Source organism: Schistocerca nitens, chromosome 4 (assembly GCF_023898315.1).
Source record: "Schistocerca nitens isolate TAMUIC-IGC-003100 chromosome 4, iqSchNite1.1, whole genome shotgun sequence".
Taxonomy (NCBI): domain Eukaryota; kingdom Metazoa; phylum Arthropoda; class Insecta; order Orthoptera; family Acrididae; genus Schistocerca; species Schistocerca nitens.
This window is the reverse complement of record NC_064617.1, coordinates 968,073,842-968,100,193: the sequence shown is the minus strand read 5'-3', so window position 1 is coordinate 968,100,193 and position 26,352 is coordinate 968,073,842. Positions and strand designations below refer to the sequence as shown.

The following is a 26,352-nucleotide window of genomic DNA, read 5'->3' as shown; positions in this document are numbered from 1 at the left end:
GTTGTGTAACACTTGTCGGTAAATGAGTCGCACAATTCACTTCTCATCCCTTCATATCCCATACGTGCTTGACTGAAGACAAGTCTGGAGATCTTGCTGGCCAGGGAAGTTCCTGCACGCCTTGCAGAGCACATTGAGTTTCACAGCCCATGTGTGGGCAAGCATTATCCTGTTGGAACAACACATCACATTCCTGTTGCAAAAATGACAAAAGAACGGGTCTAACAACATTCCGCACATACTGAGCACCGGTTAGCGTCCCCTCCAGAAACAACAAAGGTGTATGAGAGTTTTAGCTTATCACACACCAGACCATAAGGCTTGTGGTGGGGCTGTTATGTCTTGCACAGACACACTCTACAAGACAGCACTCACCAGGTCTATGTTGTATGCACAAACGACCATCACTTGGGTACAGGTAGAATCTGCTTTCATCACTGCTGACTGCAGTGCACCATTCCATCTCCCAAGTGATCCTCCGGAGTCACCAGGCAAGACATGCACTTTGATGATGGGGCATAAGTGGAAGATGGGCTAGAGGTGTGTGTGCTTATAGTCCCACTGCTGATAACCGGTTCACAGCAGCTTGTGTTGACATGTTTGAAGTCACAAGCCCTCTTATCTGTGCTGTGGCAGCTGCCCGATCTGCCACTGCTGCCCTAACAGCATGACAATCCTGGTGGGCATCTGTGCTGCACGGACGTCCAGAGCCTCATCTGTGGGTACGAGAATATTCACGTAACCACTGATACCGGTGTCATTGCACAACTGATGCAGCACATCCAACTTCTGTGGCAGTTTCTGAAAGAAGCATCCTGCCACTCCAAAGGCCACAATGTGATCCCTTTCAAACTCACTCAGTTGGCTGCAAGAAGCACAGGTGCATCTCTGTGGCACAGTAACCTGCTTGCTTCATACAGGGTGTTTCAAAAATGACTGGTATATTTGAAACGGCAATCAAAACTAAACGAGCAGCGATAGAAATACACCGTTTGTTGCAATATGCTTGGGACAACAGTACATTTTCAGGCGGACAAACTTTCGAAATTACAGTAGTTACAATTTTCAACAACAGATGGCACTGCAAGTGATGTGAAAGATATAGACGACAACGCAGTCTGTGGGTGCGCCATTCTGTACGTTGTCTTTCTGCTGTAAACGTGTGCTGTTCACAACGTGCAAGTGTGCTGTGGACAACATGGTTTATTCCTTAGAACAGAGGATTTTTCTGGTGTTGGATTTCCACCGCCTAGAACACAGTGTTGTTGCAACAAGACGAAGTTTTCAACGGAGGTTTAATGTAACCAAAGGACCGAAAAGCGATACAATAAAGGATCTGTTTGAAAACTTTCAACGGACTGGGAACGTGACGGATGAACGTGCTGGAAAGGTAGGGCGACCGCGTACGGCAACCACAGAGGGCAACGCGCAGCTAGTGCAGCAGGTGATCCAACAGCGGCCTCGGGTTTCCGTTTGCCGTGTTGCAGCTGCGGTCCAAATGACGCCAACGTCCACGTATCATCTCATGTGCCAGAGTTTACACCTCTATCCATACAAAATTCAAACGCGGCAACCCCTCAGCGCCGCTACCGTTGCTGCACGAGAGACATTCGCTAACGATATAGTGCACAGGATTGATGACGGCGATATGCATGTGGGCAGCATTTGGTTTACTGACGAAGCTTATTTTTACCTGGACGGCTTCGTCAATAAACAGAATTGGTGCATATGGGGAACCGAAAAGCCCCATGTTGCAGTCCCATTGTCCCTGCATCCTCAAAAACTACTGGTCTGGGCCGCCATTTCTTCCAAAGGAATCATTGGCCCATTTTTCAGATCCGAAACGATTACTGCATCACGCTATCTGGACATTCTTCATGAATTTGTGGCGGTACAAACTGCCTTAGACGACACTGCGAACACCTCGTGGTTTATGCAAGATGGTGCCCGGCCACATCGCACGGCCGACGTCTTTAATTTCCTGAATGAATATTTCGATGATCGTCTGATTGCTTTGGGCTATCCGAAAAATACAGGAGGCGGCGTGGATTGGCCTCCCTATTCGCCAGACATGAACCCCTGTGACTTCTTTCTGTGGGGACACTTGAAAGACCAGGTGTACCGCCAGAATCCAGAAACAATTGAACAGCTGAAGCAGTACATCTCATCTGCATGTGAAGCCATTCCGCCAGAGACGTTGTCAAAGGTTTCGGGTAATTTCATTCAGAGACTACGCCATATTATTGCTACGCATGGTGGATATGTGGAAAATATCGTACTATAGAGTTTCCCAGACCGCAGCGCCATCTGTTGTTGACAATTGTAACTACTGTAATTTCGAAAGTTTGTCTGCCTGAAAATGTACTGTTGTCCCAAGCATATTGCAACAAACGGTGTATTTCTATCGCTGCTCGTTTAGTTTGTGTTGCCGTTTCAAATATACCGCTCATTTTTGAAACACCCTGTATGTTTGCACCACACTGAGCCTTCTGCCTTTCAGCATTCCCTATTAAAGGGCAGATACAGATGGCGCTCTGGTAGCTAAGCCACTGCATTGTCTGTTGGCAGATGACATGGAAACCATTATTGCACATCTACTGTCCCCCAGGTGGCATACACCATCATTGGATCAAAATTGGCATCATATTTCCAGATGTACTAATTCCCCCCCCCCTCCCCCCCCCCCCCCCCCCCCCACCCACACACACACACTACCCACATGTTCACCAGTGACATCACAAGGTGTAGTTTCAGGTGTCCTTTTATGTAGCCCACTCTACAGAGGACACTTCTACCAGCTTTCCCTCCTCGCGGAATGTTGACTTATTATCAGAGCTGCTAGTCTACCAATCACAATATTACCAATATTGATATCAAATTTGTTTCGAGGGTAGAAATTTGGAGGACATGTATTTTCATCATAATAATTAAATCAAACAATGGAGAATCCAGTATGGAATGTAACAATATGAGAGAAGGAAAGTTGCTACTCACCATATAGCAGAGATGCTGAACTGCGACAGGCACAATAAAAAGATTCACACAATCATAGCTTTCGTCCATTAAGGCTTTGTCAGCAGTAGACACACGCGCGCACACACACACTCACGCAAGCACAACTTGCACATACATCTTCAGCCTCAGAGAGCTGAAACTACACTGCGAGCAGCAGCAGCAGTGCATGATGGGAGTGGCGACTGGGTGGGGGTAAGGAGGAGGCTGGGGTGGGGAGGGGGAGTGATAGTATGGTGGGAGTGGCGGACAGTGAAGTGTTACAGTTTAGATGGCGGGTAGGAGAGAAGGTGCGGGGGAGGGGGGGGGGGGGGGAGGCAGGGGGTAAGTTGCAGAAAGGAGAGAAATAAAAATAAAAGAAATTAAAAAACTGGGTGTGACGGTGAAATGACGGCTGTGTAGTGCTGGAATGGGAACAGGGAGGAGGCTGAATGGGTGAGGACAGTGACTAACGAAGGTTGACACCAGGAGGGTTACGGGAACGTAGGATGTATTGCAGGGAAAGTTCCCACCTGCACAATTCAGAAAAGCTGGTGTTGGTGGGAAGGATCCATATGGCACAGGCTGTGAAGCAGTCATTAAGATGAGGGGCATCATGTTTGGCAGCTACAGGATGGTTCACTCGGAGTGCAGGAAGTGGTAGGGGTAAGTAGAGAGATGGACTCTTGGGAGAGGTTCTGGGATGGGCCTAAGGCTTTGAGTAGTCACTGGAGATCCTGTTGGATTGCTGGAATGGGATCACTGTGGCATGGTTTGTAGGTGGAAGTATCTGACAGCTGATGGAGTCCTTCTGCTATGTAATCCTTGCGGTTCAAAACTATTGTGGTGGAGCCTTTGTCTGCAGGTAGGATTATAAGATCGGGATTAGTTTTTAGATGGTGGACTGTGTTTCTTCCTGCTGAATTCAAAGGAACTACAGAAACAAATACAAGTTATTAAAATATTTAACACATACTTACTATACTTCTTCATTATACTGTACAATTTTCCTTCTATATGCACCATTCAGTTGTTCAGCTAAGTTATTAAAACATTTAATACACATGTATTATGCTTATCTTCTTCATTACACACCACAATGTTTCTTCAATATGCACTACACAACTGTACAGCTACACTGACAGTTCCATGGCAACTGTTTATTTACGGCTGGTAGAAAATAGATACATGTTTCAAATTTTTACTGACCTTCAAAGTAGTCACCAGCATTGTGTATAACCCATTGCCAGTGATGTGGAAGTCATAAGATATTCTCAGCAGTGCCAGTTGTGTTGACAGTTCGAGCAGCGCGCTCTATTGCCCGACAAATTTGTAGCAGTTCTGAAGCGAATGCCATGAAGTGCTTCCTTCAGTTTAGAAACCGAGTTGAACTCACAAGAGCTTAAGTCAGGGGATTGCATTAGGTGGTATAGCACTTATCAGCTCCATAAATCAAACAAATGAGAATTGTCATGTGAGAATCACTTGTTCCAAGCACAACACTGGAGGAATCATTGCAGCACTGGGAGGGAGGGGGTTGGAATGGGATGCTAGTTAGTTAGTTAGTTAGTTTGTTGACTGTGTGTTCCATTGATCAATCGCACGGTACGGAAGCCGTTATGATGTGGAACGTGTCAAGTGCACAAGAAATGAACATATGAAACAAGATTTTTTAATATATATAATACAGAGTTAAGAATTAATATTTATATTATTTACCCCATTCCCTTAAATGGCACAAAATGTATATACTATATTTATGGATTTATTTATTCCTATTCAAGAATTCATCTATGCTATAGAAGGAGTTGTCAAGGAGATACGATTTCAATTTATTTTTGAAGCTATTACTGCTGCCTGTCAGACATTTTATTTCATCTGGTAATTTGTCGAAAATTTTTATAGTGGCATATTTTACCCCTTTCTGTGCCAAAGATAGGTTGAGTAAAGGATAGTGTAAGTCTTTCTTTTTTCTGGTATTATAATCATAAATGTCACTGTTGTTTTTAAACTGGTCCATGTTGTTGAGAACAAATTTCATTAGTGAGTAAATGTATTGTGAGGCTGTTGTAAGAATTCCCAATCTTTTAAAAAGATGCCTACAAGATGTGCAGCTATGAACCTCACACATTATTCTAACCACTTTCTTTTGAGCAGTGAATACTTTTTGTGTAAATGTTGAGTTACCCCAAAATATTATTCCGTATGACATCAGAAAGTGAAAGTATGCAAAATATGTTAGCTTACTAATTTCTTTATCCTCAAAATTGGCAATTATTCTGATTGCAAAACTTGCTGAACCTAGTCGTTTTAGAAGATCCAAAATATGAATTTTCCAATTAAGATTCTAATCTATGTGTACACCAAAAAACTTAGTATGCTCTACCCTGTCTACTGACTTCTGTTGATGTGTTATATTTATTGAAGGAACTGTACTTTTTGCAGCAGAAAATTAGATGTACTGTGTTTTTTCAAAGTTTAGAGGAAGCCCATTTGCAGAAAACCTATTAATGACTTTTCCAAAGACCTTATTTGTATCATTTTCAGTTGAAGTTTCTTTTACCGGATTAATAATGATGCTTGTATCATCAGCAAACAGTGTCAGTTCAGCTTCCTGTTTCAGATAGGAAGGGAGGTCGTTCACATATATCAAGAACAGAAGGGGACCCATGATTGAAGCCTGTGGGACACCTAATGTAATATCACCCCAGTTAGATGAATGGTAAACTTATTTAAATCACTTGACCCATATAAGGAAACTTTTTGCTTCCTGTTCAGCACTTAAACCACTCATATACTATTCCATTTATACCATAGAAATGTAATTTCTGTAACATGTCATGGTACACAATATCAAATGCTTTGGACAAGTCACAGAAAATTCCTATTGGTGACATTTTACTATTTAAAGACTCTATTATGTGGACAGTGAAATTGTATATTGCTGTCTCAGTGGAACAGCATTTTTGAAATCCAAACTGTGATTTACTAAGTATCCCATAAAATGGCTAACCGCTCTTGAGTACATTGCTTTCGCGAAGATTTTTGAAAATACTGTAAGCAAGGATTCTGGCCGATAATTACTGACATCTGTGGTGTCCCCCTTTTTGTAGAGCGGCCTGACAATGGCATATTTCAACCTGTCTGGGAAAATACCTTGAGTTAATGATGCATTACGTATTTGACTCAAAACATCAGCTGTAATTGCTCCACATTGTTTTAATATCGTATTATAGATGTCATCTACTCCAACAGAACATTTATTTTTCAAAGATTTAATAATTTTATTTATTTCACAAGAGGTTGTTAGGTGAAACTTAATCTGACTAATTTTTTTTCAAAACAGACCCTTCCATGAACTGCCTGGCTTTTTTCTTTTGAACTGTTCTCACCAATTTTTTCTCCTACACTTAAGAAAAGGTTGTTAAGTGCATTAGCTATTGGTGTACTGTTGGTTAGGATGGTCTCGCTCTCTTTAATAGTAATACTACCTTCCCCAGTGGTTACTTTTCCTATCTCCCTTATAACAACATTCCATATTGATTTGATTTTATTGCCGGAGTTGTTAATTTCTTCTCGAACATACATATTTCTTGATTTCCTTACAACTTTTCTCAGTATGATACAATAATTTTTATAGTGTAAAACTGCTTCTGGATCTTTACTAGTTCTTGCTGTCTCATAAAGTTTTCTTTTTCTTTCTGAAGTCACTTTCATACCTGTAGTAATCCAAGGTTTCTTTGAGAAGTGTTTGGTGTTACATTTAGTAATTTTCTTTGGGAAACAATGTTCAAAAAGCAATATAAATTTATCAAGAAATATGTTGCATTTATCATAAGCATTTGGCTCATTATATAGATCTCCCCAATTAACATTTCTTAAGCTTTCTTTGAAGTTCTCTATAGATACCAGGCTGAGAGACCTTACACTTCTACTTAATGGTTTCCAAACTGTTCACCCTGTTAGGTTTTGTAAGTTAATCAGTTGTGCATCATGGTCTGACAATCCATTTACCACAGGGTAAGCATATGAGTGCTCTGCCCATAAGGCCAGTTCAGCATTCGAAATAAACATTATTAAGATCTGAGAAAAAAATTGATTGTGATTTGAGACTTTCTCGGCGTATTCCATTCGTGAAATCTTCTCGGGTGATCAGCCGAGTAAAGGCGTCGTCTTCTCGCAACGTTTCGAAGGGTTTCGCACCCATCATCTTCGCTTGAAGATGATGGGTACGAAACCCTTCGAAACGTTGCGAGAAGACGACGCCTTTACTCGGCTGATCACCCGAGAAGATTTCACGAAAAAAATTGATGTCACCAGTGGTAATGAATCTACTGTTTGCTCCACAAAGAGAAAGAAGTTGGACAAGACTCAGTGGAAAAGGGAAGCAAAGGAGGTGTGCAATGTGATAATTTCTGATGCTAAAGATTATTTTAGTTTCTCATGTCATATTGTAGCTTTGTTGTTGTTTCTTTCGGAAAAGTTCCCATTGTAATTGGAAGTTTCCTGCAGATCTACATCTACATCGACACTCTGCAAATCACATTCAGGGGCCTGGCAGAGTGTTCTTTGAACCACCTTCACAGTAATTCTCTATTATTCCACTCTCGAACAGCGTGCTGATATCTTAACTCTTTAACTGCTCTAGACGTGTTAACGTGGACGCCTTTGTACCTGTCCCTGTGTGTTCTGAACATGTTTATGCATGCCACCAGTCCTTCTACCTACTACTGTGAACTTGTCTAAGCATAGACATTGCTTTTCCTAATGTGCAGGACAAGGAAATGTTCATTAGAAAATGCGAAGAAAGTCTTTTGCATATTCCATTTGAAACAAAAAGTTAGTTACATCACTATTGTTTTCCTGAAACACATTACTTTGACTGGTGTTTTTTACACTCTTTTCATTAGTACATTCTGTGGTACCTTTTACATTTCAGTGTCAGACTGAAGCATAATCCCACCATTACATCTTCCATAGTTAGACATAATATTGCTTTTACATACTATATTCACTTTTTCTTTTAAGCCTACTGGCAAACCGATACTGTGTACTTTTTGAACAAGAGCAAGTATAAATTTCTTTTCAAAACTGCCATGAGAGTTCCCCTCAGTGTAATTAAAAAATCAACATTTTGAAATTTTACATAAGTCGACATAATTTCCTATGACAACACAGTGTTCTTTAGAATTGTTTTGAATTGTTAACAAAAATCATTCTGATATTTTCCCCACCAATTGATCTGCATTTGAGTACAAAATTTGTGTAATTTTACATCTACATCTACATCTACATTATACTCCGCAAGCCACCCAACGTGCCACTGTCATTACCTCGCTTTTCTGTTCCAGTCGCATATGGTTTGCGGGAAGAACGACTGTCTGAAACCCTCCGTGCGCGCTCGAATCTCTCTAATTTTACATTTGTGATCTCCTCGGGAGGTATAAGTAGGGGGAAGCAATATATTCGATGCCTCATCCAGAAACGCACCCTCTCGAAACCTGGCGAGCAAGCTACACCGCGATGCAGAGCGCCTCTCTTGCAGAGTCTGCCACTGGAGTTTGCTAAACATCTCCGTAACGCTATCACGGTTACCAAATAACCCTGTGACGAAATGCGCCGCTCTTCTTTGGATCTTCTGTATCTCCTCCGTCAGCCCGATCTAGTACGGATCCCACACTGTTGAGCAATACTCAAGTATAGGTCGAACGAGTGTTTTGTAAGCCCCTCCTTTGTTGATGGACTACATTTTCTAAGGACTCTCCCAATAAATCTCAACCTGGCACCCGCCTTACCAACAATTAATTTTATATGATCATCCCACTTCAAATCGTTCCGCACGCATACTCCCAGATATTTTACAGAACTAACTGCTACCAGTGTTTGTTCCGCTATCATATAATCATACAATAAAGGATCCTTCTTTCTATGTATTCGCAATACATTACATTTGTCTATGTTAAGGGTCAGTTGCCACTCCCTGCACCAAGTGCCTATCCACTGCACATCTTCCTGCATTTCACTGCAGTTTTCTAATGCTGCAACTTCTCTGTATACTACAGCATCATCCGCGAAAAGCCGCATGGAACTTCCGACACTATCTACTAGGTCATTTATATATATTGTGAAAAGCAATGGTCCCATAACACTCCCCTGTGGCACGCCATTGATAACAACATGCTGTGTTCTGTTTGCTAAAAACTCTTCAATCCAGCCACACAGCTGGTCTGATATTCCGTATGCCCTTACTTTGTTTATCAGGCGACAGTGCAGAACTGTATCGAACGCCTTCCAGTAGTCAAGGAAAATAGCATCTACCTGGGAGCCTGTATCTAATATTTTCTGGGTCTCATGAACAAATAAAGCAAGTTGGGTCTCACACGATCGCTGTTTCCGGAATCCATGTTGATTCCTACAGAGTAAATTCTGGGTTTCCAAAAACGACATGATACTCGAGCAAAAAACATGTTCTAAAATTCTACAACAGATCGACGTCAGAGATATAGGTCTATAGTTTTGCGCATCTGCTCGACGACCCTTCTTGAAGACTGGGACTACCTGTGCTCTTTTCCAATCATTTGGAACCTTCCGTTCCTCTAGAGACTTGCGGTACATGGCTGTCAGAAGGGGGGCAAGTTCTTTCGCATACTCTGTGTAGAAACGAATTGGTATCCCGTCAGGTCCAGTGGACTTTCCTCTGTTGAGTGATTCCAGTTGCTTTTCTATTCCCTGGACACTTATTTCGATGTCAGCCATTTTTTCGTTTGTGCGAGGATTTAGAGAAGGAACTGCAGTGCGGTCTTCCTCTGTGAAACAGCTTTGGAAAAAGGTGTTTAGTATTTCAGCTTTACGCGTGTCATCCTCTGTTTCAATGCCATCATCATCCCGGAGTGTCTGGATATGCTGTTTCGAGCCACTTACTGATTTAACGTAAGACCAGAACTTCCTAGGATTTTCCCCACAGAGAATCATTTTTACATAATATAAATGTTATACAAGATTCTGTACATAATGTCAAACACTCATTTGTTGCTGGTGACTCATATACTTCCTTCCAACTTTCTTCAACTACAAAATTGTCTTTCAAAACAAGAAAACAGCTAACTTGGTCATCAGCATCGACTACTTCATTCACGACGTTATCAGCTTCCACATTATTAAATTATTTATTTATGTATGCCTCTTTACTAGCTGCATCAGACAAATCACATTAACTAGTGGCTTAGTTTCAGCTACTAAAACAGGCTACTGCCTTAGCAAAAGATCCTGCTGAGAACCCAAGAAAATTCTAGTCTTAAATAAAATCACCAAGCAAATCAAAGGCTTCTATCAAATCACAAAGGCATCTATCAGAATAGTTGTCAACCAGTTTGGTGTGGCAGTTCTAGACAGCAAATGGAAAACTGAAGTTTTAAATTTTGTATTTATTATTTTTTTATTTATTATCCCCCCCCTCCCCACCCCCCTTCATGAACCATGGACCTTGCCATTGGTGGGGAGGCTTGTGTGCCTCAACGATACAGATAGCCATACCGTAGGTGCAACCACAACAGAGGGGTATCTGTTGAGAGGCCAGACAAACGTGTGGTTCCTGAAGAGGGGCAACAGCCTTTTCAGTAACTGCAGGGGCAACAGTCTGGATGATTGACTGATCTGGCCTTGTAACACTAACCAAAACGGCCTTGCTGTTGTGGTACTGTGAACGGCTGAAAGTAAGGGGAAACTACAGCCGTAAGTTTTCCCGGGGGCATGCAGCTTTACTGTATGATTAAATGATGATGGCGTCCTCTTGGGTAAAATATTCCAGAGGTAAAATAGTCCCCCATTCGGATCTCCGGGCGGGGACTACTCAAGAGCACGTTGTTATCAGGAGAAAGAAAACTGGCGTTCTACGGATCGGAGTGTGGAATGTCAGATCCCCAAGACTTTTGGTCAGTTGAATACAGGGTTATAAATACAAAATCAAATAGGGGTAATGCAGGAGTAGGTTTAATAATGAATAAAAAATAGCAGTACGGGTAAGCTACTACAAACAGCATAGTGAATGCATTATTGTGGCCAAGATAGACACTAAGCCTACGCCTACTACAGTAGTACAAGTTTATATGCCAACTAGCTCTGCAGATGACGAAGAAATTAATGAAATGTATGATGAGATAAAAGAAATTATTCAGATAGTGAAGGAAGATGAAAATTTTATAGTCATGGGTGACTGGAATTCGTCAGTAGGAAAAGGAAGAGAAGGAAACATAGTAGGAGAATATGGATTGGGGCTAAGAAATGAAAGAGGAAGCCGCCTTGTAGAATTGTGCGCAGAGCATAACTTAATCATAGCTAACACTTGATTTAAGAATCATGAAAGAAGGCTGTATACATGGAAGAACTCTGGAGATACTAAAAGGTATCAAATAGATTATATAATGGCAAGACAGAGATTTAGGAACCAGGTTTTAAATTGTAAGACATTTCCAGGGGCAGATGTGGACTCTAACCACAATCTATTGGTTATGAACTGTAGATTAAAACTGAAGAAACTGCAAAAAGGTGGGACTTTAAGGGGATGGGACCTGGATAAACTGAAAGAACCAGAGGTTGTATAGACTTTCAGGGAGAGCATAAGGGAACAATTGACAGGAATGGGGGAAAGAAATAGAATAGAAGAAGAATGGGTAACTTTGAGAGATGAAATAGTGAAGGCAGCAGAGGATCAAATAAGTAAAAAGACGAGGGCTAGTAGAAACCCTTGGGTAACAGAAGAAATATTGAATTTAATTGATGGAAGGAGAAAATATAAAAATGCAATAAATGAAGCAGGCAAAAAGGATTACAAACGTATCAAAAATGATATCGACAGGAAGTGCAAAATGGCTAAGCAGGTGTGGGTGGAGGACAAATGTAAGGATGTAGAGGCTTATCTCACTAGGGGTAAGATAGATACTGACTACAGGAAAATTAAAGAGACCTTTGGAGAAAGTAGAACCACTTGCATGAATATCAAGAGCTTTGAGAGAAACCCAGTTCTAAGCAAAGAAGGGAAAGCAGAAAGGTGGAAGGAGTATATAGCGGGTCTATACAAGGGCGATATGCTTGAGGACAATATTATGGAAATGAAAGAGGATGTAGATGAAGATGAAATGGGAGATATGATATTACGTGAATAGTTTGACAGAGCACTGAAAGACCTGAGTCAAAACAAGTCCCCCGGAGTAGACAACAATCCATTAGAACTACTGACAGCCTTGGGAGAGCCAGTCCTGACAAAACTCTACCATCTGGTGAGCAAGATGTATGAGACAGGCGAAATAACGTCATACTTCAAGAAGAATATAATAATCCCAATCCCAAAGAAAGCACATATTGACAGATGTGAAAATTACCGATCTATCAGTTTAATAAGTCACAGCTGCAAAATACTAACGCGAATTCTTTACAGACGAATGGAAAAACAGATAGAAGCCGACCTCGGGGAAGATTAGTTTAGATTCTGTAGAAATGTTGGAACACGTGAGGCAATACTGACCCTACGACTTATCTTAGAAGAAAGATTAAGGAAAGGCAAACCTACGTTTCTAGCATTTGTAGATTTAGAGAAAGCTTCTGACAATGTTGATTGGAATACACTCTTTCAAATTCTGAAGGTTGCAGGGGTAAAATACAGAGAGCGAAAGGCTATTTACAATTTGTACAGAAAGCAGATGGCAGTTATAAGAGTCGAGGGGTATGAAAGGGAAGCAGCGGTTTGGAAGGGAGTGAGACAGGGTTATAGCCTATCCCCGATGTTATTCAATCTGTATATTGAGCAAGCAATAAAGGAAACAAAAGAAAAATTCGGAGTAGGTTCTAAAATCCATGGAGAAGAAATAAAAACTTTGAGGTTCGCCGATGACATTGTAATTCTGTCAGATACAGCAAAGGACTTGGAAGAGCAGTTGAATGGAATGGACAGTGTCTTAAAAGGAGGGTATAAGATGAACAACAACAAAAGCAAAATGAGGATAATGGCATGTAGTCGAATTAAGTTGGGTGATGCTGAGGGAATTAGATTAGGAAATGAGACACTTAAAGTAGTAAAGGAGTTTTGCTATTTGGGGAACAAGATAACTGATGATGGTCGAAGTAGAGAGAATATAAAATGTAGATGGGCAGTGGCAAGGAAAGCGTTTCTGAAGAAGAAAAATTTGTTAACATCGAGTATAGATTTACACGTCAGGAAGCTGTTTCTGAAAGTATTTGTATGGAGTGTAGCCATGTATGGAAGTGAAACGTGGACGATAAATAGTTTAGACAAGAAGAGAATAGAAGCTTTCGAAATGTGGTGCTACAGAAGAATGCTGAAGATTAGATGGGTAGATCACATAACTAATGAGGAGGTATTGAATAGAATTGGGGAGAAGAGGAGCTTGTGGCACAACTTGACTATAAGAAGGGATCGGTTGGTAGGACGTGTTCTGAGACACCGTGGGATCACCAATTCAGTATTGGAGGGCAGCGTGGAGGGTTAAAATCATAGAGGGAGACCAAGAGATGAATACACTAAGCATATTCAGAAGGATGTAGGCTGCAGTAGGTACTGGGAGATGAAGAAGCTTGCACAGGATAGAGTAGTATGGAGAGCTGCATCAAACGAGTCTCAGGACTGAAGACCAGAACAACAACAACATTTGAGAAATCATCCCTTCGAGAGAATTATGCAGATGTACCATCATTTGACTGTCACTCAAACTCCTGTTCAGGGGACAAGTCATAGGCATCCCTGGCATAGAGAGGCAACTGAAGAACTCAAAACAAACAAGTTGCCAAGTTCAGATGGAACAACAGTTCAGTTTCACAGAGAGTACTCTTTGACCTTGGCTCCTTACTTAGCTTGCATTCATCACAAATCTCTCACCTAGCATGAACTCCTAAGTGACTGGAAAAAAGGGTAAAAGCACGGACCCACAAAATTACAGATCAATATCGTTAACATGAGTTTGCTGCAGAATTCTTGAACGTATTATAAATTTGAGTATCATGAATGTCTTAAGACAGAAAAGCATCTGTTCACAAATCATCGTGGATTTAGAAAGCACTGCTTGTGTGAAACTCATCTTGTCCTTTTCTCACATAATGTCCTGTGAACCATGGATGAAGGGCAACAGACACAGTCATATTTCTAGATTTCCAGGGAGCATTTAAATGAGGAAAAATATAAGTTAATGCAGATGAGCAGGAAAAACAATGCTGTAACAATAAAATATTGTATTATTGGTGTGGTTCTTGACACACTCATGCCAATGAAATATCTAGGCGTAATGTTGCAGTCTGATATGAAATGCAATGAGCATATAAGGACGGTAGTAGGGTAGACGAATGATCGATTTCGGTTCATTGGGTGAATTTTTGGAAAGTGTATCTCATCTGTGAAAGAGACTGTGTGTAGAACACTTGTGTGACTGATTCCTGAGTATGACTAGAGTGTTTGGGATTCCTATTAGGTTGGATTAAAGGAAGAAATCGAAGCAGTTCGGCTGCATGCTGCTAAATTTGTTACCAGTAGGTTTGATCAGCATGTGAGTATTAAGGAGATGATTCGGAACTCAAATGGAATCCCTGGAGGTAAGACAATGTTCTTTTCATGAAACACTATTGAGAAAATTTAGAGAACCAGCGGGACAACTCTACTGCCGCCAATGTACATTTCATATCCAATTCCTGGCCTGGCAAAAAGATTTAATCTGCCGGAAAGTTTCAGATCAGTCCACACTCCACTGCAGAATGAAAGGTTCTTCTAGGAACAATCCCACAGGCTGTGGCTAAGCTATGTCTGCACAATATCCTAGTCTTATAAGGCATGCAGGAAAAGTTTAGAAGGTAGGAGATGAGGTACTGGCAGAAGTGTTACTGTGAGGAAAAGTAATGAGGGAATATGTGGATACTTCTGTGGGTGGAGCACTTTCCCACAAAATGCACGGGTCTCAGGTTTGAGTCCCAGTCCAGCACACAGCTTTAACCTGCCAGGAAATACCAAGTTTGTATTAGTATTCATTAATTATTCCTGGTCACCCACAGAAAACATCAGAATAATCGCATATTGGCTCTTGTAGATAAATCTTTCTGTGGAGCAGTCATATTATTTACTTTTGCAGCTAATACTCCTAGGGGTGCTAAGATTTTTGTCATTGTTGCCTAGAAAGTAATGCACCACATTACACACACTGTTTTTCCACATAATCTCCATCCTGTTCTATGGCGAAACAAAGGCATGTATGGCCTGTTGGTACCAATCCTTGTCTTGGTGGTAGAGCCAGTGCTTAACTGTGTGAATCACCTCCTCATCACCCTCAAAATGTCTTCTCGAGTCATAATGTGTCTGTCCTCATGAATGACAACATTAGCTCACTACAACATGTCAGGTGTGACAGCTGTGGACAGTTTCCCTGACCACTGCAAATCTTGGAGATGCGCCAAACCGTCTACTGATGACCTCACCATCTGTGCCCAGTGACTAACTGTACTCCTGTTGACAGAAGATACTCTATAGACTTGGCACAAGTATTTGTGAGTTTTCCCCACAGTTTCATTGTCTGCAGTGTTAAATTCAATGAAGGCACATTGTTTGTGATGTACATCACCTGCAGATGCTGTCTTGAAACTGTCCTGCAGCTACACTATCTGTCAGAAGTGACAGAAACGTGGAGACTTCAAATAATACATACATAATGTTTCCTATCCATAGCATTGTTTTCGGCAAAGAGGGGGGGAAAAACGTGGTGCATCACTTTCTGGGCAATCCTCATATTCAGTTAACTCAAACTTTTGCTCACTGGAATTGACACAGCTTAATTTTGTTCAGTTTGCACAACAAAGAAACAAATTTCACTATTGTATATTATCTTAATTGAAACACACAAAATAATAATCTTATAATTATCAACACACACAAAAGAGATGTCATTTAAATAATGTTTGCAATTGCATATGTGTTCACTTATAACAATGTTTTCTTATTCATCACTGCATCTGCCATTTCCTGAAATGTGTTGCCTAGCCATATGCATTCATTCAACAAGAATAAATACTATCCAGTAATTCATGCAGTAGAACTACATTTTACTTGGTGCTGTTATTATAGTAAATAAAACTGGACAGCCGGCATATTTTTTCCTGTGCTGGTTGTCTTTTTTTATTTGTAATGGTCTTCCTTTTTTGTAAATTTTTACATACTATTGTCATTTATTGTTAAAGTCATAAAGGTGAAAAATAAATATTATAGATGAGTTTTCAGATAAATAAATTATAGTTGTTATTATTTCAAATTGATGTTATATCCAAAGATTCAAAGTTCAGTCCTGTCACAGTTGCCATATCTCACATAATTTTTGCTGTTGCTTCTCCTAACAGAAGCAAACTTGTGGCTATCAACATTCATTAGTGTTCAATGGGGGTATTTCTTGTGTGGGTAACAGCTCACATGTCTTAGCAGCATAAATATACCAACAGGAAGTGTCATGGTTTTCAGGAAGTCGTGTGAGTTGAATGTTACCCGTGAAATATTTGTGACAAGAAAGAACATGAATGTTATCAGTCATCTTTTCACTGAAGAAATAATATGAATCTTATTGCTTCTCGTTCCATTTGCAGCATTTAAAGCTGTCCTCTTAGGTTCCTGCCTAACCGCACACACACAAACCACCACATATTCAGAAATAAACAGCAAAATATTTATTTCATCTGCTGTTCTCTGATTAGACAGAAATGTTAAATAAGATTTACTGTTTCAAAACATACTTGTATTACATTCATAAGAAAGTCCCAGAATGTGTTAATATCATTAACATGGAAAAAAAAGAAGAAAATATTAGCATGTAGCAGGATGCAAACCTACATTCTTCAGCTTCAAAACTATGACATTATCCATTATTACACTAGTGCTTAGAAGGTGATTTTTGCCTCATGTTTCAGTTATCTTAGTATCTCTTGAAAGCTTATATAATTGATGCTTTATTAACTGACATTTAATGATATGGGTGAATGTTTGTGATACATTTTCAATGCGCCATTGTCTGGAAAATGGCATACTGCAAGTTGTTATACAAAACAGCAAAATATGGCAAAATGAATATGGCACTAGCCATGTCAATATTGCATGTGACATCAAATTGACATCATGTTTGCAGGAAGTCTTGTGACTTACCCCCCACCCCCGCACCACCCTCAGCTTCAGAACTATTAAGAGAAAGCAAAATACAGCATCTGTCTCTCCCTCTTTTCATTTGTTTCATGACAACTGAAAGTGAGATGGTAGCAGAGATAAAAATTCTAAAGTAAGCACCTAATGAATTAGGATATGAATGAATCAGATGAAAATGTTACATAAATCCACAAAATTAAATGGAAAGAGTTATGTCTAGCCATGGGAGGTGTAATACACTGAAGTGCCAAAGAAACTGGTATAGGCATGCATATTCAAATATAGAAATATGTAAACAGGCAGAATATGCCACAGTGGTTGGCAACATCTATATTAAGGTGCATTCAAAAAGAAACGAGCCGGAGGCATAATCACAGAAACCAGTACCTGTATGTTTGAAGTATTGGCCCTGGCTGTTGAAACACGTGTCCTACTGTAACACACGGTGGTGAATGGCTGTCTCATAAAATTCCTAGGGCAGCGATGTTAACCACTTCCGCACGTACAGCTGGAGGTCATCATCCGAGGTGAATCATTTGCCCCTCAGAGCCTTTTTAAGGGGACCAAAAATAGCGCAATCACAGGGAGAGAGGTCCGGACTGTATGGAGGGTGGCTGAGAACCTCCAATTTGAATTTCTGCATGAGTGCTGCGACTGTGCTGGCCATATGAGGCTTTGCATTGTCATGGAGCAGAATGACCCTCTAGATGAGATTGCCTGGTCATTTTGATTTGATCACTTGGTGAAGGGTGGTCAAGGTTTTCAAGTAACGCTGGGAATTCACTATTGTCCCATGCTGAAGGAAATGAATCAGAAACGGGCCATCTTGCTCAAAGAAGAACGTCAGCATAACCTATCCTGCACTGGTTTGGATGGCTTTGGCTTTTTTTGGTGGTGGTGACTCTGGATACTTCCACTGGAGACTTTGTCGTTTTGATTATGGTTTGAAGTGATGACATCATGACCCATCTCCAGCCACCATCATGCCAGGGACGCATTCCCTTCCTGAGCATAGCGCTGCAGATGGGCAAGGCAGTGGGCCCTCGGACATGCTTCCTGGTGTGGTCTGTGGGGCACCCATTGGGCAAACACCTTGTGCATCTGCAGTCATTAATTCATGATGGTGTGAACACTTCTGATGCTCAATCTGACCACAGCGGCTATGACTTTCACTGTCACTCGGTGGTTCTGGGTAATGAGTGCATCCAGCAGCTGGACAATGTCTTCGGTAAAGCATTGTGGTGCTCCAGACCGTGCATCATTGGTTAACGGCACCCGTCCTTCGCTGAAGTGCTTGTGTCATGCCTTGATCATTGCAAGGAACATGCAGTATTCACCCTACACTTGTGATATTCATCGATGAATGTCCGTTCCTCCTACTCCTTCCGCTGTCAGAAAATGAAAAACACCTCTTTGCTCATATTTTGATGCCTCCATGTCACTGTTTGCAATGCGACTGGCACCGTTGGATGATTGATCCGTGCTGCTGCTAGCTCTGTATAGTCACGTGATACACACGCGTGCTGTCCCGTGACAAGCTGTGAAATTCCACGTTCTTCTCGGAACCACACCTTGTTACACAAGCCACGATATTACCCTCCTGTCACCAGTTTGCGCATTCCAGACTCTAGCTCGTTTCTTTTTGAATGCCCTTTATAAGACAACAAGTGTCTGACGCAGTTGTTATATTGGTTACTGCTGCTACAATGGCAGATTATCAAGATTTAAGTGAGTTTCAGTGGGGTGTTATAGTCAGTGCATGAGCGATAGGAATGAAGTGATAGCAATGAAGTGGGGATTTTCCCGTATGACCATTTCTCGAGTATACCGTGAATATCAGGAATCTGGTAAAACATCAAATCTCCTACTGCTGTGGCTCAAAAAAGATCCTACAAGAATATGACCAATAACAGCTGAAGAGAATCGTTCAGCGTGACAGAAGTGCAACCCTTCTGCAAATTGCTGCAGATTTCAATGCTGGGCCATCAACAAATGTCAGCTTGTGAACCATTCAACGAAACATCATTGATATAGGCTTTTGGAGCCAAAGGCCCACTTGTGTACCCTTGATGAGTGCATGCCACAAAACTTTATGCCTTGAGTGGGCCTATCAACACTGACATTGGACTGTTGATGACTGGAAACATGTTGCATGTTTGTATGAGTCTTGTTTAAAATTGTATCGAGCGGATGGATGTGTAATTGTATGGAGACAACCTCATGAATCCATGGACCCTGCATGTCAGTAGGGGACTGTTCAAGCTGGTGGAGGCTCTGAAATGGTGTGGGGCGTGTGCAGTTTGAGTAATATGGGTCCCCTGATATGGCTAGATACTACTCTGACTGGTGACAGGTACGTAAGCATCCTGTCTGACCCCCGCATCCATTCATATTCATTGTACATACCGATGGACTTGGGCAATTCCAGCAGGACAATGCAACACCCCACATGCCCAGAATGCTACAGAGTGGTTCCAGGAACATTCTTCTGAGTTTAAACACTTCTGCTGGCCACCAAACTCCCCAGACATGAACATATTGAGCATGCCTGGGATGCTTTGCAACATGGTGTTCAGAAAAGATCTTCACCCCCTCTTTCTCTTATGGATTTATGGACAGTCCTGTAGGATTCATGGTGTCAATTCCCTGCAGCACTGCTTCATACATTAGTCGAGTCCATGCCACGCCATGTTGTGGCACTTCTGTGTGCTCAGGCCCTTTACAATATTAGTCAGGCCTACCAGTTTCTTTGGCTCTTCAGTGTATATTACAACTTGTTCTGCCCTGCTGTCCAACCACAGTTGATACAGTATTGTCCTTTTCTTTTGTAAAACATGAAACATTGATGAAAGTCATTTCTATATCTACATCTATACTCTGCAAGTCACCTTGCGATGTGTGGCAAAGGGTATTTTGTGTACCACCATCACTTACTCTCTCTGCTGTTCCAATCATGAATAGTTTGCAGGAGGAATAAGTTCCAGTAAGCCTCCATGTGGGCTTGAGTCTCTCTAATTTTATTTTCATGGTCATTTTGCAAGATAGACATAGGAGGAAGGAATATATTTGTGACTCTTCTAGGAAAGTACACTCTTAGAACTTTAACAATAAACCACATCATGATGCAGAACCCATCTCTTGCAGTGCCTGCCATTGGAAATGGTTGATCATTTCTGTGATGCTTTTGTGATTAGTAAATGAACCTGTAACAAAATTCATCACTCTTTTTTGTATTTTCTCTATCAGACCTGTCTGATGCGGATCTCATACTGACAAACAATATTCAAGCACTGGTCACACAAGTGTTTTGTAAGTTACATCCTTTGCTGATGGACTACATTTTCTGAGGATTCTTCCATGAATCTCATTCTGGCATGTGCCTTACTTTTGATTAATTTTATGTTGTTGTTCCATTTCAAATCGCTCCATATGTGTACACCTAAGCATTTTACAGAATTTCCTGTTTCCAGTGATTGTTATGTAATCATACAGTAAATGGACTTTCTAATCATGTATTCGAAATATTTTAGATTTATTTACATTTAGGGTCAATTGTTACTCCCTACACCAAGCATCGATCATCTGCAGGGCTTCCTGCATTTCGTTCCAGATTCGTAACATGACAACTTCTCCGTATACAACAGCTTCATCCGTGAAAAGTCCCATGCAACTTCTGACATTATCTGCTAGGTCATTTATTTATATTGTGAAAATAGTGGTCCTGTAACGCTCCCCTGGGTCATGCCCGAAGTCACTTTTATGTCTGATGCCTTCTCTCCATTCAGAATGGCATGCTGTGTTCTGTTTGCTAGAAACTTTTCACATTTTCTTCATCAGGTGGCAATGTAGAACCGTATCAAATGCCTTCTGGAAGTCAAGGAACATCGCATCCTTCAGGGTCTCGTGGATGGATAGAGTGAGCTGTGTTTCACATCGTTGTTTTTGGAACCACATTGATTCCTACCGAGGAGATTTTTGACCTCCAAAAATGACATAATATGCAAACACCCAACTGATATCAGTGATATAGGCCTATAGTTTTGTGTGTCTGTTCAATGACCCTTCTTAAAAATGGCACTGACTTGTACTTTTTTTCCCCAATCATCAGGAATATTTCACTCTTCTAAAGACGTACGGAACACTGCTGCTAGAAGAAGGCTATTTCTTTCACATACTCTACATAGAATTGTACTGGTATTCCATCAGACTCTGTGACCTTCCCTCCATTGAGCAATTTCAGTTGCTTCTCTACCCCATGGTCACTTATGTCAGTATCAACTATTTTGTAGTTTGTTCTATGATGTAAAATTGACAGTATAGTGTGATCTTCCTCTCTGAAACAGTATTGCAAAAAGACATTTAGTATTTCAGCCTTTTCTGTGTCGTCCTCCGTTTCACTGCCATTACTGCCACAAAGTGTCTGGACAGGTGACTTTCATCCATTTACTGATTTAACTTAAGACCAAACCTTCTTAGGATTTTCTGTTAGTTAATTACATGTTCCATAGATCATTTGAATGATTCTTTGATTGAAATGAGGTGGAATGAGTCAATGGACTGGATGTATATGCATGATTAGTGTTAACATTAATGAGCACATTATTATTTTTAATCCTACCTCATGCAACTACACTTAATTTTCTTTTCTTTTCTTTTATACTGAGTGCCAGTTCTTAAGTAGAAATTTATGAAATAGAAGGAGTTGTCCTGGAGGAATGATTTAAATTAGATTTAAAACTTGCTTCACTACCTGTCAGACATTTTATATTACTGGGCAAATGATCAAAAATTTTTGTTGCTGCATATTGAACTCTTTTTCTGGGTCACTAAATGCTTTAATAATGGGCAATAAAGGTTGTTTTCCCCTCTAGTGTTATAGATGTGTACATCACTGTTCTTCTCAAATTGTGATGAATTATTTATGGTGTATTTAATTAGCAAATATGTGTATTGTAATGGCGCAGTTAAAATGCCCAGCTCCTTGAAGAGGTACATACATGACGTCCGTGGTTTGAACACTGGCAATTATTCTTATTGCTTGCGTTTGTGCAGTCAGTACTTTCTTTCTAAGTGATGAACTACACCAGAAAAATTATTCTGTATGACATTATTGAGTGGAAATATTCAAAATGAATGTAGTGTTTTTCCTTTTTTTTTTTTTTCAAAATTTAAGGAGAGTCCATTTTCAGAGAACCACTTACTGATTCTTTGAAAAATATTATTTACTAACTCTTCTGTTACTTTCTCTCTAATAGAATTTATTGTAACACTAGAATCGTCTGCAAAAAGCACTACGTCAGTAGACAGAATTTTAACTTTAAAATTTGTTGAATGCTTTACACATGGCTCTCCTTATGCTAATTTTGGCTTTGTTTAGATTGTGTTTGTCTGTGAGGCTTTGCCTATGTTTAAATTTACAGTAAAGCTGTCTTTGCTTTTGCAGTAGTTTTCGAACATAGCTGTCAAACAATGGCAGACCTTTTCCATCCCTCACAACTTTGCTTAACATATACCTGTCTAAAACATATTGTACAGTGCTCTTGAACTTTGTCCATCATTACTCAATGTTGTTAGTGCTGGAGATGAAATTTTATGCTGACCGGTCATACAATCTGCTCTTGCTAAGCAGAAGGAATTGTTCGTCATACATTACTTTATTGTGTCATCTCCTTGGTAATTATTAACTTTTGCCGTAAGTACATCATTTGATAAATATTAAATTCAATTGTTGTCTGTAGCATACCATTTCACCTGTTTCTAGCTGTACTTGGTGTAATTAGCATTTATGTTATTATTGTGATTAATGGTACATATGCTGCTGATAAAAATTGGGAAAAAATGGTAGTTTTCTTATCTTCAGTAATACTGGAGGAAGCATTGTATCTTCTGTAAGATGATGAGACAGAATTGTCACCAGTACTTACCTTTAGGAAGCAAAGTATCAGTACTGCTGATAGGCATATATCAAAGTATGTGACACTATCGTAGCTTTCAGAACTGATTGTTTCATCCCTGGGAAAAGATTGATAGGATGAAGAAGGTTAAGAGGAATGGCCAGTCATTCAGACCATATTAAGAGGACCCTCCTCTTTTGAGAACAAGTAAATACAAATATGAAAGGGGACAGGTACAGAGAGGAGGATATGGAGAAGATCAAATGTCAAAGATAGTGCCTTAGTAAGCATTTTGCCAGTGTCAGTCCAGAGATGATGAGGGCAGAATGAGAAGTAAAACTGGATTAAGAGGCATGAAAATGAAGAGTATAATCAAGAAGTAGGGAGAAAGAGAAATACAAGTGACAGGGCTAGGAGAACAAACGAACATGAAAAAGAAAATGAAGGAAATAGTGAGCCATAAAAAATAAAAATGTAATGAAAAATATTTTCTAGAAAACAAATGAAGATAATGTTATGAAATTTGTATGTACAAGTGGTGCTTGTTAATTACTACACATTTATGAGAGAAGTAATGACTTAGGCTTTTTATGAAAGGTAAGGCAATAATACTGACATACAGAATTATGTAACCTTTGTTCAGTATATGAAGAAATTCAGTTAAAACATTCAAAAATAACTTGCAAAAGGGTAAGGGAATAAACTCTGCAGACTCTGCAAAAGTGGCCAAATTATATGAACTTGGGCCCAATAGACTCACCATTTCTCACTATTAGTTACATTTCATAATTTCATATGTTTGGCTAGGGATCAGAAATTGGGGATTGAATTGCTTTTGTTGAAGAGTATTTTATAGGATCTTGCAGTGATCCCTTTTCCTACGAGAACAAAGAATGACATTTACACTATAATATATGCATCACTGAAAAGAGATTACATTTAAAAACAGTTTTCCACTGTTTTATGGTAGGTCTTCCCCTTATTTACTGAATGTTTTTCATGTAATCTAATTATTGAGAACTAAAAAGTTGAAAAGAGAGTTAATGAGTAACTTTAATTATTTTGATTGTGGTTGTATTGATATGTGCTCTATGACTTTTAAATGGATAACTGCTATCTTTAGATGGTGTCACTTTTGTCTAGGCTTGAGAAATATGTGAATTTACTGTATGAAACAACTAACTCATAAGTAATGAACTGAATTCATCTTTAAGGGACACAGTATTGCTTAATAATGACACTAGTTTATTTGCTTCTTATCACAAATATTTTTCTACTCTAGGTGCCTGCTGGCAGTGGTTCTGAACACAGGAGCAATTCTGCTGTTTGGCCCACGTACTTGGAAATGGTTGGTAGTGTGCAACTTGTCAGAAATTTGGTTAAAGCATTGCAGAGAGCTTTGGGAAGAAATGGAGCCAGCTGAGACAGTTGCAGAACAATATGACCAGCTTAAGAGGAGGACAGCATCCTTAAAAATGAATAGTAAGTACTCCAGATTTCATTTTGAAAATCAGTATCGAGGAAAAAGAAAATGAGTGATTCTTTTATGGTTCTGTATGTTGGGCACAGGACATGCTACGTTTTTGCAGAAACCAACTGGAATATAAGTAACTGCAATATACTTTTTGTTTTTGACTTTGACTTCATTTAACTGGAAGAATGGAGAAGGTTGAAATTAAGAGTACAGATAGCCTACAAAAATCAGCACATTCCTCTAACAGGGGAGATATCAAGAATGGTGTCCCACAGATTTCACTCTTGGATCCCTTATTGTTCTTAATATATGTTCCTACACTATATTAATGACTTACCACTCTATATTCATGAAGATGCAAAGCTACTCCTTTTTTCTGACGATACAAGTATAGCAATGACAAGTATAGTAATCAAACAAGAATAAGCTGAGAAAGTTGTAAATAATGTCTTTCAGAATGTTAAGTGGTTCTCTGCAAATGGACTCTCACTAAATTTTGAAAAAGCACAGTACATACAATTCTGTACAGTAAATGGCTTAACACCATTGATAAACATAGAGTTAGAACAGACTGTTGCTAAGGCAGAATATTCCAAATTTGTGGGTGTGTGCGTTGAAAGTAAATTGAATTGGAAGAAACACATTGATGATCTGCTGAAATGGTTAGGTTCAGCTATGTATGCTTTTAGGGTTATTGCAAATTTTGGTGATAAACATATCAGTAAATTAGCCTATTATGCCTATTTTCACTCACTGCTTTCATATGGGATCATATTTTGGGGTAATTCGTCATTAAGAGAAAAGTATACATTGCGCATTAGCATGTAATCAGAATAATAGCTGGAGCCCACCATGCAGACATTTATTTAAGGAACTCGGGATATTCACAGTACCTTTGCAATACATATATTTGCTTATTAAATTTGCCATTAAGAACCCATCCCAATTAAAAAATAATACCGAAGTGCATAGCTCCAAAAGAAAGGACGACCTTCATTATTCTGGGTAAAATCTGACTGTGGCTCAGAAAAGGGGTGAATAATGCTGCCACAAAAATCTTTGCTCAGTTGCCAAATAGCATTAAAAGTCACACAGATAGCCAACCAATTTTTAAAAACAAATTAAAAGAATATCTGAATGACAACAATTTTGTAAGGAAAACATAAATTAAACTGACGCGTTCCACAAGTATTAATGGAATGTAGTGAGCTTATGGTCGTGGAACATAAAATCAGCTGAAGGAGGATTGAGGGGGGGGGGGAGGGGGGTGGAATCAGCTGAGGCCATCTTGTAATTTGTTTACACTTTTTTTTAAGAATACCTTAATATGCCTCCTCTGAAATGTGATAAATTCGTAACAGTTCTAGTTGTTGCCTAGTGTGACAGCTAGGAAAACCTGTGTTGGTAATACTCTTATCCAGTTTGTCTCAACCCTAGCCTTTTGCATTTATTTGGTAACCCCAAATCAGCGCTGTCTCTATTTGTGTGTGATGTATGAAATCATGGCTGCACTAGAAACTGTTTCAAATGTTTCATCACAAAGGTCCAGTATGGTCATGCTTTATTCCTAGCCCACCTGTACTGTGTCACGAAAATGTCATATTTCATGGAACTGTTAGTAGAACATATTCACAATAATTCATTGCACTCAAAGTGCATTGTAATCAAAATTGTTTCAAAATTTCCAGGCATACAAAAATGTATTATTTCAGTTTCTTTCTCCGATACATTAATTACTAGTCAGGTCTGTATTAAAATAAAAATTAGTTGACATCATTGAACATTTATTAGTGACTAGAAATATAACTTAGTAATATTTTCAC

At 39.8% G+C, this 26,352-nt stretch overlaps 1 protein-coding gene across 3 annotated transcripts in view; it reads left to right on the top strand.

The window, feature by feature from the left end:
- Positions 1-26,352, top strand: part of LOC126253648 (T-cell immunomodulatory protein) — a 443,932-nt gene that overhangs the window by 344,072 nt on the left and 73,508 nt on the right. For all 3 annotated transcript variants that reach the window (XM_049955152.1, XM_049955153.1, XM_049955154.1), the window contains exon 5: positions 24,338-24,537. In XM_049955152.1, coding sequence (XP_049811109.1) covers positions 24,338-24,537 — 200 coding nt within the window. The remainder of the gene's footprint in view (positions 1-24,337; positions 24,538-26,352) is intronic.